Source organism: Peromyscus eremicus, chromosome 13 (genome assembly GCF_949786415.1).
Source record: "Peromyscus eremicus chromosome 13, PerEre_H2_v1, whole genome shotgun sequence".
NCBI lineage: Eukaryota > Metazoa > Chordata > Mammalia > Rodentia > Cricetidae > Peromyscus > Peromyscus eremicus.
In genome coordinates this window covers 18,985,833-19,000,750 of record NC_081429.1, presented here as the reverse complement: position 1 = coordinate 19,000,750, position 14,918 = coordinate 18,985,833, and the positions used below count along the sequence as shown (strand labels likewise).

The following is a 14,918-nucleotide window of genomic DNA, read 5'->3' as shown; positions in this document are numbered from 1 at the left end:
GCCAGCTGCCCATCAAAACTGGCATGCACTTAGAACTGGAAGAGTCTGAAGAACCTAGTAACTCTGAAAGGGGTTTGAAATACGAGGTTCAACTAACACGGAAGGAGTTATTGGTAGATTTGAAGATGAAATATGTTGTGGGGGTGATCATCTTGAGAGAATAACTGTTTTGTACTTTGTATTTTGTGTTTAGAAAACAAATATATTTTATTTATAAAATATGCCCCACTATCAATGACAGCATGTTTTCACCAGTAGTCACTGGCAATTTCTTATCACACATTTCAACTGAAAATGTAAGAAGATCAGTGCAACAATCACCTTGTAGGCATACTTCAGTGTAGAATACAGGAAGTGTGACAAGATCTGTTTCTTATTTTAAACATTTGAACTTACACATGAAAGAACAGATTGGGTTTCAGACAATAAAAACTGTACAAAATTAACCCCAATAAGCCCTTCTTGAAAATTATGTATAATACAAGTAATTCAAAACTTGCAACTCAGAGAATAACTTTGATGTTCCTGAATGTGACCATGTGGAAGAAATTAGCATATGGCTATAATAATAAAAAACGTTTATATTTCCTTGTTACTTTCTAACACTTTAAAACTGAAAAAAGTAAATTAAGACCTTAAGAATAATAGAAGACAACTGATGTTTAGAATGTATAATATTTAATTCTGTCTTGTTATGGGAATAACAAGATTACTCTTCTAGACACAAAGATGAACACTGAAAAGTACATGAGAGCAATTAACACTCCTCAATTTTGATGGTGGGAGGCACATATCATAATACTGATATCATAACTGATAAACCCCTGAAACAGCTATAATATAGCTTTCAAGAAAAATGAAAACAAATGATTCTATATAAAAATAAGCACATTTATTTTATGTTCAAATTCTAATTCAAAGGTTCCCTCTCACCCCCTCAAGACAGGGTTTCTCTATGTTAATAGTCCTAGCTGTCCTGGAACTTGCTTTGTAGACCAGGCTGGCCTCAAACTCAAGAGATTCACCTGGCTCGGCCTCCCAAGTGCTGAAATCATGCCCAGCTCAAAGGTTCTCAAAATTAAAATAATATCCATGTCAATACAGTAATTGAGTTTTAAAGAAACAGGGTAGACTAATTTAAACCTTTTGCTCTTTAAACAACAATGTTTTGGATTAAGTAACAGTAATTGGAACCAAGACTTGGAAGAATCTAATTTTAAATAACATTTTTTCAAAGAGTCCTATAATTAGAGGGACATTATATAGATCAAAGGAATAATACCAGTTCTCAAGTGGCTATAACATGGAACAAGGGGGTTGCTGAGTCATGCATTTGACCAATTCTATATAAAAGAAGCCTTGGAGAAAGGGCAATATTCCTGATACGGTTGGAACAGGTCTCAGTAATTTCAGTATGGTCTGAAAGCTTTCCAACTCAAATGAAGCATTATGATTGCCAGGAGGCTGGAGGAAATGCTGCTAACACTGCCCAACACCTCTGTCTTTGGCTTCAGAAGCAGGGTCTGACAAACAGTTCTCAGTGCAAAATGACAGCCTTGTGAAGATGGGGAGATACTGGGTGTGAGCTGGTTCCAGGCTCTGGGATATGAATGATGTGTTACTTGGCCCCCTTCATATGCTGAAAAAGCATTTGCTGGGAGATGACATAAGATGTTAAAATGTTGGGGTTGGGGATTCAGCTCAGTAGCAAGTGCAAGGCCCTGGGTTCAGTCCTCAGCTCCAGGAGAAAAAAAAAAAAAAAAAAAAAAAAGATGTGATAATGTGACCCTAAGCACAACAGATAGTACTATCTGACATATCAGACACAATATACAGTTAGATCCTAGTTCATCTCAGCTAATTTTTCACCTCGTGTCTTTCCTTCCACCAAGACCCAAATGTACCACTGGACCCTCTTAAAGGCATATTCATAATTTAATCTTTCAGTTAAAAACATGAAGACTAAGCCGGGCGGTGGTGGCGCACGCCTTTAATCCCAGCACTCGGGAGGCAGAGGCAGGCGGATCTCTGTGAGTTCGAGGCCAGCCTGGTCTCCAAAGCGAGTTCCAGGAAAGGCATAAAGCTGCACAGAGAAACCCTGTCTCGAAAAACCAAAAAAAAAAAAAAAAAAAATGAAGACTAATAGCTATGACAGTTAAAAGCACTATTATGAGTAATTTAATCATTCCCTATATATATTTGCTTTATTTTATCTAAAATTAAATTTTAAAAATTTAAACTTTAAAATTAAACTTTAAAAATACCCAGGGCTATTACACAGAGAAATCTTGTCTCGAAACCTATCCCCTACCCCTGCCTCCCCCCAAAAAAAACCTTTAAAATTTTTAAATAAACAGTGATTCATAATTGCTGATTTCTAAATATTTTAAACAAATATGCTTTCAAAAGGAGAAAAATGAATTCAGACCTCTACCCCACTCCACAAAGAAAAGCAACTCCATGTCTCAAGGCATATGTGAGGGTCTGAGAAGGAAACAAAGGTGAGCATTTGCCAGCATCATCTGAGATGGGCAGTGCTTTCCACGTATGATATCAACGTCACAAAAAGGAAAAAGTGTTCATCAAAATTAAAAACCGTGTGATGCTATCAAGAAAAAATGAAAAAAACGGCAAACTGATAGGCTAAGAAAAAACATTCGTATACTACATTTATGATAAAGGAACTTGTTTCCCCAAAACAACTTAAAACTCATGCAACTCAACATCTAAAAAACCCAAGCTTACAGCTGAGGGTACAGTTCACTGATAGCGTGCTTAGCATGCATACATGCAAACCTGGGTTCAATCTGCAGACTGTCAAAAAAGCAGACAAAAAATTTTAAGCATGCAAAGACTGTTAAATATAATCATCTCTAAAGAATACATAAACAGCCAATTAGCACATGAAAAATACTAATTAGTCATTAGAAAAATTCAAGGGGCTGGAGAGATGGCTCAGAGGTTAAGAGCACTGGCTGCTCTTCCAGAGGACCCAGTTCAATTCCCAGCACCCAGATGGTAGCTCACAACTGTCTGTCACTCCAGTTCCAGGGGATTTGACACGCTCACACAAACATACATGAAGGCAAAACACCAATTCATATAAAATAAAAATAAATAAATTATTTAAAAAGCGAGAGGCTGGAGAGATGGCTCATCAGTTAAGAACACTCACTGCTCTTCCACAGGACCCAGGTTCAATTCCCACCACCCACATAGCAGCTGTCTTTAACTCCAGTTCTAAGGGACCCCATACCCTCATACAGCTATACATGCAGGCTAAACACTAATGCACATTAAATAAAAATAAAAATAAATTTTTTAAATAAAAAAAATCAAATAAAAAGGACAATGACAAACCACAGTCACTAGATGCCTGCAATTAAAACAAAACAATAAAATAAAACAAAACCAGGAAAACAGCAAGCATTGTTAATTTTGTGAGGAAACAGTAACTTTCAGACATACACTGTTATTAGAAATGCAAATATTGCCACCAATGTGGAAAGCAGACTCTTAAAAACTTAAATTTAGAATTCCTATATGCCTCAGTAATTCTACTGTTAGGTATATAGCAAAGAAAAATTAACTCATATTCACAGAAAAATGAAAAATTTCCATGGTAACATTCTTTATACAAGCCCCAAAGTAGAGTTTATCATATGATGACAAAACTATGATTTTATCAGAAGATGAAGAGACAAACAGTATATAAATCTAAGCAATGAAATAGTAATCAGTCTTAAAAAGAACTGAAGATTGCCACATGGTACAACATGAATGAACCTTAAAAATTTTATAGTAATAGAATGAAACTAAACCTAAAAAGCCTATTGCAATGTCACTCTGTGCATGGGAAAGGCCCTGCAAGAGGCCCAGTCACAGGATGTGAGGTTTCAGGAGATGAGGCCAGTGGGGACTGAGGCTATCTTCTAATAGGTGTGGAGTACCGTTTCGGGGGACTAAACCATTCCAGCATCCTGTGGTAATTATGGTTGCACAACACAGTGAAAACTCTGAAACCTCTTGGTGTACATATGAAAACATGAATTTTATGTTCTATTGAGTCCATCATAAGAAAAGAAACCGTGTGCTAATGTGGCAAGGGCTTTCCTGTATAAGAAAAAACATTTAACATAATCAAAACATTTTAAACTCTGACTAAGTAGTCTCTAAATACCTATTCCCTTTGGACTCCCAGGCTTATGGTGCAACAACCACACTCACACTCAAACTCAAGAGCCGAGTCAGCCTCGTGCTTGAGCGGAGAGAGGACAGACAGCAGGTAACACTAGAGCACACTCCAAGTGCTTGTCAGGACATTGCTTGCTCGAACAAACATGTTAAAGACAGAACTCTAATGCTCCACCATGACACACCAAACTGAAATTTCAATGATTAATCTATCAAGTAGATTACTTTTATTATCAAATGTTCTTCACAACTAATACATTTTAAGAACCCACACACAGTAATAGCTATTATAAAAGCGTTGTTGCCGTAGACATAGTGTTTATTCTATTCCTCTAGTGAGGTCTCAAACACAGGAAAAGCCCTGTAATTATATACGCACAGCACAAGAAATCTCTACCATGCTGGTTCCTTTTACTCATGTTTACCACAGCAATTCAGTTAGTACATCCCAGTATGGCCTCACATCATCCCACATCTTCATTAGAAGATAGAGGTATATTTTGAAAAAGCCTTCACACAGCCTTGATCACACAATGCTGTGGAAATTCTTCTGCTTTTACAAATATTTCGTATAGCTAGTATCTTACTATGCCTAGTAAACTATGACAGTGGACTATGTATAGAAAATGCTTGTAGAAATGGTTCAACAGTACCCAGTTTCCAACATCCAATGTCCACAGACAATAAGGAAGGTCCATTGCAAAAAAGCTATTTCCATCCTTGTAATAAAAATTGTACTTGGGGGTCTACTATATTCAAATGTAAACCAAGTCCAATACACAGAGAAAGTTGAATCTGCTCTGATTTTGCTGTTTGTGAGCATAAACATACACACCCTGAAAGAAGAGAGACAATGATCACTGGAGGAGCACAAAGTTAATCCTACTTACTGTTGATGAGCCCAGGGCCGATTTTGGAGACCTAATTATTCCAGCAATTGAATGACGAATAGATTCAAATTTGGATAGCCTCTCCTTTCGCTCCTAGAAGGAATAAGAAGCAGCCATCACCAGCAGCAAACCATTGAGTGTTTACATTTTAATATTTAGGTATTTGTTCATAGCTCAGTTTTCTAACTGTCAAATATAAACTTCCTGGCATAACCAATGCATATAAATTTATAGCATTCTGCTCTTCTGGTCCCTCAATAAATGTTTTGATTTAGGAAAAGAGCCGTATGAATCACGTAATCATGAATCCTGTGTAAGCCAAGTCTCCAAGGCCTCACTGATCATCATGGTCATGAAGGCAGTGACCAAAGGAAGGGAGGACAGGGAACCAGCTGGGGGAGGAGGTCAGGACCCTCTCAGAAGCCAGTCGGTCTGCACTTCTCTCTCCAGGTTTATTTCTGAATATCACACATTACAACAGAGTAAACACAACCTTGTCAATTTTCCAATCTTCAGGTCCACTTGACCACTGCAAATGAATGGAGAGTGAGTATAGAAAACAAGACTGCAAAGGAGAAGAAAATACAGAGAAGAAGGGTTGGGAAGAGTGCATGGGTCGGTGTGGAAGAGCTGGCCTGTAGTCCAGGATCGAGTCATGTTCTAACTGCTAGCCAGTAGCAGGCAGAGAACAGAGCACTGGCCATAGGGCACAGCATCTCTACTGTTTCCTCCCAGCAGGAAGCTCAGTGTTAGCTCTTCCCCCCTCCCTGTCTGTTCCGGAACCCACTGTTAGTTTCTGAACCTCAGTGTGTCCCTCTACCCTGCACACTAACACTGTTTTTACATTTTCTAAGAGCAGCAGGGAAATAGTTCTAACTAGTCTATGAACATGAATATGTTCACTGGAAACAATTTAGGATAATCTCCTAATAGAACAGGTAATTTTTCCTTTTTCAACAGTACTGTAATAACTTAGGATTCCATGAAAATCACTATTTGTATACCAATTTGATGTATAAGACTGAAAAAAATACAAACCTTGCTTAGACCTACAAGGGAGCAGAAGTTGGTACTTTGAGCATACACATATTTAATATAATGTACTTCTATAGAAACACATCATTCCTACAGCACAAATGATGATCCCCTTGGGAATGTAAGGAGTTGTTCTATAGCTTTAACCCAACCATGAGATAGAGATTTAAAAGACAAGAATAAAAATCATGCTAGAAGGCCTGAGCGAAAAAGCATTGAAACAATAATCTAGCGACCTTTGACAACGCATGTCTGTCTTCCTCATCCTCAAATGGTCTGTATGCGAATGTTTTGTTGTTGGTTTTTAAATCTGATGCTTCAGATGTCTGCAGAAGTAAATCCGATTTCAAAAAGGAACTATGGCCAGGACATAAGGCAGACTACTGGGAAGTCCAGCAGGCATGCTGTGTGCAGGACAGTACAGAGCACACGCTCTGGGGAACCCTACGGTGGCTGGTCTGCTACTCTCCAGAGAAACTCGCCTTTTCTCCTCTTCCTTTCTGGAGCTGCTCTGAGCAGCTGGAGAAGGCACCTTGTTGCTGCAGCCACTGACAGAAAGATGTCATGGAAGTGCTAAGGTCACTGTATGGTGACGACAGTGTCACAGGAAGGCAGCAGGCACTTCTCCTGCGCCTGTGCACTCTTCCTCTGGCCAGTGCTCTTCACTTGCATACCAGAGGAAGAGTTCTTCCCGTGTGAGAGTATTAGAAGATACAACTGAAAACTACACAGGGAAAGCAGAACTCAAAACTCTAATTTTTCTCAAATAAAGTTTAAAAAAAAGCAGGGGAGAATTTTAAGTATAGAAAGCATTCTCCATATCTGAAATAATTGTATGTATTCATGTGGTAAACTGGGATGCCCAGTTAGGCTTTGGGCATCCCACCCTAGAAAAGGAAACCCTTCATTAAAACTCTTGAACATTTCCTCAAGAGGGTAATGTTAGAATTACATCACAGGTTAGAATTATCTGGTAAGTAAATACAGCTGTGAGACGAAATTGACTTCAAAACCCACTTTCCTGACAAGGTACAAGGGGACAATTGGTTAAAGGCACTATTTACATAGACTGATCTGAAAACACATCAATAATCACAGGAATCCCACCTGACGATTTAAGGATGAGTAATCAAATGCAAATAGGACTGACAAAATAGCCTAGCCAGATTCTGCTCACTTGGTGCCCAGATTTCTAGGAGTAAAATACCAAATTCATTTGCCAAGCCCTGTCTATGTAAGACTCAATATCAGCTTTAAATTACAGTCTACCTAATACCACTGCAGACTGTCCTGAATTTATTGACAGCCGATTTCTATAGGCAAGAATTAAATGGCTATTTAAAAGAAAATAAAGATGGAGAACTCTCTTCATTTCCAGTAGATACGGTGCAGGCATGCGCCAGGCTGCTGCAGGGGGTAGTGGTGTGTTCATTCATCCCCCTCAAGTGAGGACAAGACACAGAGTTTGCTCCACAGAAGACACAGGGAGCAGAGGACCTGGCAAAGTGACAGCTCCTCCCAGTGGAGGGAGGCAGTGGAGGAAAACAGGAGAGTAGGAAAAAGCACCTCATGTTATGAAGACTCTGACGAGAAAAAACAACCTGGACAGCCAAGTTCCACATGCACAGTGAGTTTCCCATCCCGTTTAAAATAGTTTTTAATAATGTGAAATTAAATAAATAAATTAAATCAGATCTTGATAAGACACCCTCACCCACCATCCACACGTTTCACTGTGACTTTATGTCAAAGAATTGAATGGTTACTCTTAAAAATTAAAGCTAGAGGTTACCTTCTAAATCAATCACCATAGACACCATGCCTAACTGCATCTACACATCTGTATTCACATACATATGAAACTAGACTACTTCATATTAATTCTAAATTTACCTGCCATCACCCATGACTGCTATCTTCAGCCAGTACAGAAAACAATACCTAAACTTCCTAAAGCTTAGTCGTAACTTCCTGGGTTTAAACCAACTCTTCACCGTGACTCAAGCTCTGCAGCAGGAGTGCTGCCTGTGGCCGACTAAGCGTGAGCAGCATCACAAAGGGCGAGAATGAGGATCTGCTGAGAGCAGAGGCCGCTCCAATGGACACCTTGCTGCTGCAGAGTGACGACAACCTCACTAAAAGCACCCAGCACTTCTCCAAGCAAGGCCCTCGAGGACACGCTATGGTGGGAAAGAAAAGGCTCCTCCACTGGAAGGGACTAAGACTGGACATCTGTCCAGGTGACTAGTCTGTTCTCAGCCTCCCCAGCAGTTGGACGGAAGGCTTTGGACTAGAAAAGACCCTGCTGCCAAGACTCCCTCCCTCCTGCACTGCACAGGTTCCGATAAAGTGCAAGAACATCGGCAGCCACAGTCACTGCCCACAAAGGCCAGTCCTATTCCATGGCCAGAGGCTCTCACACAGGTACGGGGGAGGAGTCAACTTTCAAAATGGCTATCGGAACACATTTTTATCCATAATGAATCATTAAAACAATGTTTTAATAATCCAATGTTATTTCCTGCAGACGGACTTCTGTAAACAAGCCCAATCTCATAACATTCTTTGAAGAGACAGCCTGCCCTAGAGGAACAGTCAAACCTGGAGCCTGAAGAATGGAAAAAAAGATGAAGACAGCTATTCTCAGAATGACAGGCTGAGAGCCAAATATCTTACACACTTCTTAAGCAAAGCAGCCATGAAATTTGCAGGGATGTTGCAAGGAAGATTGCCTGAGAAAGTCAATGCTGACAATGACTCCGTAATGTATAGGAAATACTGTTAATATCAGCGTATCCCTTTTTAAAAGGACTGCACTTATACAAAACTCAATCTTTTGCAGATGTTGATTTTTCTTCAAAGAATGAAGAACAGATGATTTTCGTTTCAACAGGGTTTAGACCTTAAGTATTACGAGAGATTCAGGATGATTTGGTTCTAACTGAAGGTGCTGAGGACTCATGTCCAATCACCAAGTTGAGAATGCTGTGTTCTCCTCCGATGTTTGCATATTAAGGACACTTATTAAACGAAACACAGCCCACTTGCTAAAGTCAAGTATCTTTACACCCTGAAAACTAAATTAAGCCACAAATGTATAAAGGGAAAGTCTGATGATTTTAAAAAGACGTCATTGTAAAATAACAGTGCTGGGGCACTGAGAGCTAAGCTGTAAAACGTTACATCATTTTTCTTACTTTCTTAAGTCTATGCCAGCTGCACAAGATGATGTCCCTGGGTAAATTGGAGCGAAGAAGGTGGCTGTAACAAGCTCCCCTCCTACTTAACACCCACATACAGTTCAAGTGCAACAGCATTTCCCTATATGTGCAGCCAAAATCCCCAATCATCATCGTCATCATCATCATCATCATCATCATCATCATCATCATCATCATCATCACAGTAAGGTAGATATACAGAAGGTAGAAAGAGATTACCATATTGCTCTTTCTCCACATGCGGACTCCCCACATCAACTGACTTAGACCAGAGGGACACAGCCCTGTCACTCAGAGTCCACAGTTGGGATGAGGGTTGCTCTTGCTCTGGCAGTATCACAGAAACTTCATCTGTGCTTGGCATAGTCATTCCTCCTTCCCCCAAGACACTATCTGGAAACGACCCAGAAGTGTGAGGTGCATTGCCACTCCCCTCTTGAGGAACACCTCCCTGGTGCCACAGCAGTGCTGAGGGACTTCGTTTTGTGTGGTTTTGCTTTTTGAAAAAAATGTAATTATTATGAATTAACTTGTCTAGACTCATATAACCAAGCTTTTGTTTTGAAAACAATGAAGGGGCATAATAAAGCAGTCAGTTCTTCTACTTTCCTTATAGTAACAATGAACTGAGGAACACAGAATACTCAAGAGTAGCCATGTTGTGTAAATCCCACATGTGCAATCAAGTACTTTATCAACTTCACCTACTCCCTAGCATTACCCACTTAAGAAATTGTTCCCATCAGGTTAGAATAACCTCACCAAAAAGAATTAAAGAAAAAAAAATAAAATAAGTTTAGGGGGGTGGTTCATGCAGGTTTTCTCCGTGTAGCCTTGGCTGTCCTGGATCTCGCTCTGTAGACCAGGCTGGTCTTGCACTCACAGAGATCCACCTGCCTCTGCCTGCTCAGTGCTGGGATTAAAGGTGTGCACCACTACTGCCTGGTTGAAATAAAAGTTTTAAATTAAAGATCACCACATGGAAATTCCTGCAGATGTTGCACATGTGTTTTCCCAATAGCTTCCAACCTCTTGTCCTGCCAGTCTCCTCTTTGCCTGACCATAGTGAATGAGCATAGATATCAGTGATTATTATTTTATCTTTACTACCAAGTAAAGAGGTGTATGGTCTGTTCACATCTTTTCACTTGTGAGTGTGCACATGTACTAGTTTCAATATCAGTGTTCAACTCTCTTAAGTATATATTTAGAAATGGAATTTTAATCCCATGTTTAACTTTCAAAACTATTTTTTTTTATATGAATGTGTATACCTGCACCACATGCATGCAGGACCTGGGAGAACTCAGCAGTGGGTATTAGTTCTTCTTGAACTTGAGTTGGAAACAGTTGTGAACTGTCATGTGGATACTGGGAACAAAACCCAGGTCCTACTCAAAACCAGTGAATGTTCTTAACTACTAAGCTATCCCTCCAGCATCCTCATCCCTCCTGTTCAACTTTTTGAGCAACTACTTTCCATAGTGACTAAGGCTGGGGATATAGCTCATGCATGAGATTCTGGGTTCACTCACTGCCCAATAAACAAATAAGCAAACACAACAAAACCGCTGACCACTCTAGAAGGAGGGGAGACAGAGTGTGTTAAGTTCTCATGACTCAACAGGAGACTAGTTTTTCCACCAACATTAACAAATCAAAATCCATCACTCCAGTGAGTGAGGAGTCAGAGAAATCTGTGAAGAAAAAGAACAAAGAAAAGGGCTGGGACTGAGGACTGATGCAGGGAGCAGGAGGAAGTAATCCCTTTGGGGATCTGTGTATTCACTATAATATTGCTCTGAGAATATCAAACGCCCAGTGTCTCCATATCCCCATCAATGCTCATTCTGTTTCCTGATGACAGGAATGTTGTAGAGTATTATTTTAAAGTGTGTTACTTTTGTTTATATCGCATTTGTTTAACTCTATGAAGCTGTGTTACTGTGCCTGTTTAAAACAACTGATGGTCTAATAAAGATCTAAATGGCCAATAGCAAGGCAGGAGAAAGGATAGGCGGGGCTGGCAGGCAGAGAGGATATATAGAAGAAATCTGGGAGAAAAAAAGAAGGAATGAGAGAGGAAGGAGAAGGACTTCAGGGGCCAGACACCCAGACACCCAGACACCCAGCTACATAAACAGCACTGGAGTAAGAGAAAAAAAGATATACAGAAGTAAGAAAAGGAAAGCCCAGAGGCAAAATTTAAAGTTAAGAAAAGCTGGCAAGAAACAAGCCAAGCTAAGGCTGGCATTTATAATTAAGAATAAGTCTCCATGTGTGATTTATTTGGGGGCTGGTTGGCAGGTGCCCCAAAAGACCAAAGACCAAAAAACAAACAACAACACAGGAATAAGATAAGTTCACTAAATAAACTGCAATGTTAAGATGGGTTTTTACAGCACACGCTCTTCTGACTTTCATTGTTTCCAGTGAGAGGTCAGCTATAACACATACAATTTCTCCCTTACACATAATGGTTGTCTTCCCTCTTATAATAGACTATGATATGAATAAATATAATCATATACTTACATACAGAGAGTGAAGAATGAGATGGAAGAAGGGTGAGATGGAGAGAGGAAGGGAGGGAAAGAGGGAAGGAAGGAGGGGAGGGGAGGGAGGGAGGGAGGGAGAGAGGGAGAGGGGGGGGAAGTGAGGGACAGACACAGAGACAGAGGTGAAGCTGCAGCCTGAAGCTACTGGAACACACCAGCTCACAGCTGAGACGTCCTCTGGCCTCACTGCCCCTCTTTCCCTTCTTCAGCTCCAGCATTAGACCATTTGGTCTAAACTGATGATGGCAAACACTGCTCTACTTTTCCACTCGCCCCTTCTCATCCAGCCTCTGTTCCAGGCCTCCGGCAGCAGACCTTACTCCCCCTCATCTTCCCTTCTGTGTCTGGTCTATTATTAACAAGCTCATCCAATGAATCCCATCTAATGTACTTTCCAGCAATGCTATTTTTATAGCAACATATTGCTGCTGAAATGCTCCATCTCTTTACACCATTGTCCATCCTTTGTATTGGATCCCTTGGTCTTTTTGTAACAGCTACACTGAACGCACCATCTGGTCATTTCACTATCTGGGTCATCTCTTGTCTGTCTATGTTATAAATAATGAGCTACAAGTCTTTTTAGCACGTCAGATATTCTTGCATTATATGCCAGGAAACTTGCATAAAAGGAGTCTGAATTCAATATTTACCTAGAAAAAAGAGCACATCTGTTTACTGTTCTTGCTGTCAAACTTCTAAAAAAATAGTAATAGTCACTAAGCAGGACCTGGATTAGTTGTGATTTTAGTTTGAATCAATGACCAGTCCCTTATTCACATCACTAAGGAGACATCTTTCAAACTCAAGTACCCAGTGAGCGAGGGGTCACAGCCCCATTTGATACAAAGTCTTAAAAGTTCATTGCAGAGAAGCAACTTTGGGGAAGGTACTGAGGCTCCCCGTGTAGCAAAAGCAAGCTGCTCAGTTCCATTGCTTGAGACCAGCAGCCTCAGACAGAGAAACATAAAAACCAACAAAAAACCACCCTCACTTGCCTGTACCACCTCACCTTCTTAGTGTTGGGAGAAATCCATTTGGGGTGTCTCTGTGTCCTTCTCTGGTCGCATTCGTCACACAGTGAAACAAATCCCTTAAATAGGAAGTGACAGCGTGGGTATGGTGGCTGATGCCTGTAATCTCAGTACATGAGGCTGAGGCAAGAGTATCACCATGAGTTTGTGGCTTTACCTGCCTAACATAGTACAGCCAGTTACATAGCATTACCCTGTGTGGAGGTTAGAATGATAAATGTCTACCATAGTCTCTTAGGCATCTGAATACTTGGTCCCCAGCTGGTGGCGCAGTTTGCAGAGGCTGGGGAGGTGTAGCCCTGCTGGAGGAAGTATGTCACTGGAGGTGGGCTTGGAGAATATACAAGACCTGGGCTGTTTCTAGTTCACTCTCTGCTTCACGTTTGTGGTTCAAGACGTGAGCCCTCAGCTTCCTGTGACTACTGTCACCCCTGCTGTCAAGGCTCTCTGCTGTCCATTGACTGAGCACATCTATTCACTGCTCTTGCTGGCAAACTTCTAGAGATATAGGAATAGTTACTGAGCAGGACCTGGATTAGTTGCAATATTAGTTTGAATCAATGACCAGTCCCTTATTTACATCACTAAGGGGACATCTTTCAAACTCAAGTACCCAGTGAGTGAGGGGTCACAGCCCCATGTGCTACAAGGCCCACAAGTTCAAATAAGCCCTTCCTTCTATAACTTGCCTTGGTGGTGGTATTTTATCAAAGCAACAGAAAAACAACACAGATAAAAAAGACAGAGAAGGAAAAGAAGAAAGGAAAGAGGAAGTGAGGAGAGGTAGGGGGGGAAAGAGGGGGCACTGAGTAGATACTGTTGCCCCACTCTGAGGGCTGGGCTCTTCTACTTCTAATCTGTCACATGAGCCTAAACACTGTCCTAACAAGTTTGTCAGAACCTCGTTGGGAGCCACCTGCTCACACAGCGTCACACGGATGGCAGTAGTCAAAGACCTGCCTGCCTTCTCTTTTAAAGGACTCCCGCTTCCTGAACGGGCTCATAGAGGTTTCCTCATTTGCTCAGCTCTCCGAGGGACTGTTAAAAGCTGTTATTCAGTAGCCCATTGCCCAATTTTTGTTATTAAGAAGAATCACCAGCGGTCTCAGTAGCTTTAAATATCTAATTATATTTGCATTTTTTAAAGAGATGTCATCCATCAGTCACCATTTCACTCCCATTATGTATGAAGCAAAACAAGAATTATACTCAGGGTCCTCACGAAGGCAGACACTAAAAAGCATTAATTTATCAAATACAGTCTTCATTTTGAGGATATCATTTGAGGACACATAGCCAAGGGTATAGACTATATTTCTCAACTGACAATTTAAAGGACTAAAGGCCAAGCAGGGCACAGAGGCATACTCATGTAATCCCAGTGCTAGGGACACCGGAGCAGGATGAAGAAGTGGAAGCCAACATGGTTACTTAGTAAAACCTTCATTTATAGGAAAGTTAAAGGACCAAACATCTCATGAATTTTGGTCTCTGTTATTGTGTCTTTCCCCTTTTGTTAATTGCTTTTGGGGTAGGAAGGTTCTCCTTCTCAGTGTTGTGTCCACTGCAGAGGCTCCACAAGGACATTGGGAAGACTACTAAGCACATGTTTCATTTTTGAAAAGGTTTAAGGTTCCAGCTTTCTCACAATGTCTCCCAGGTGCATTTGCTGTTTAGTATTCTGCTAGAGCCCAGGCACCAATAATCCTCTTACCCACGCAGTGCCTCTCCTGCTGTGTAACACTAGTGACTGGGAACATTTAGAACTTCAAGGCCATGGTCAAGATTTTATTCATTAGAACAGAATCAGAAAGAGGAAGACATAAAAGAAAATCCCGAGACAATGAAAACAAAAATAATAATAATAATAATAATAATAATAATAAGTTTTAAATAAGGAAAGGTAGTGGGTTGTTGTTGGTGTTTTGTTTTGTTTTCTGCTATTGCCAGCTAATAACTTCCAACCAGGAGATGTAGTTTAGAAAG

The 14,918-nt window shown here is 40.6% G+C and overlaps 1 protein-coding gene across 6 annotated transcripts in view; it reads right to left on the bottom strand.

Moving 5' to 3' along the window:
• The window catches only part of Fer (FER tyrosine kinase), a 324,556-nt gene that overhangs the window by 182,508 nt on the left and 127,130 nt on the right, over nt 1-14,918 (bottom strand). For all 6 annotated transcript variants that reach the window (XM_059277953.1, XM_059277955.1, XM_059277954.1 and 3 more), the window contains one exon: nt 5,085-5,177. In XM_059277953.1, coding sequence (XP_059133936.1) covers nt 5,085-5,177 — 93 coding nt within the window. The remainder of the gene's footprint in view (nt 1-5,084; nt 5,178-14,918) is intronic.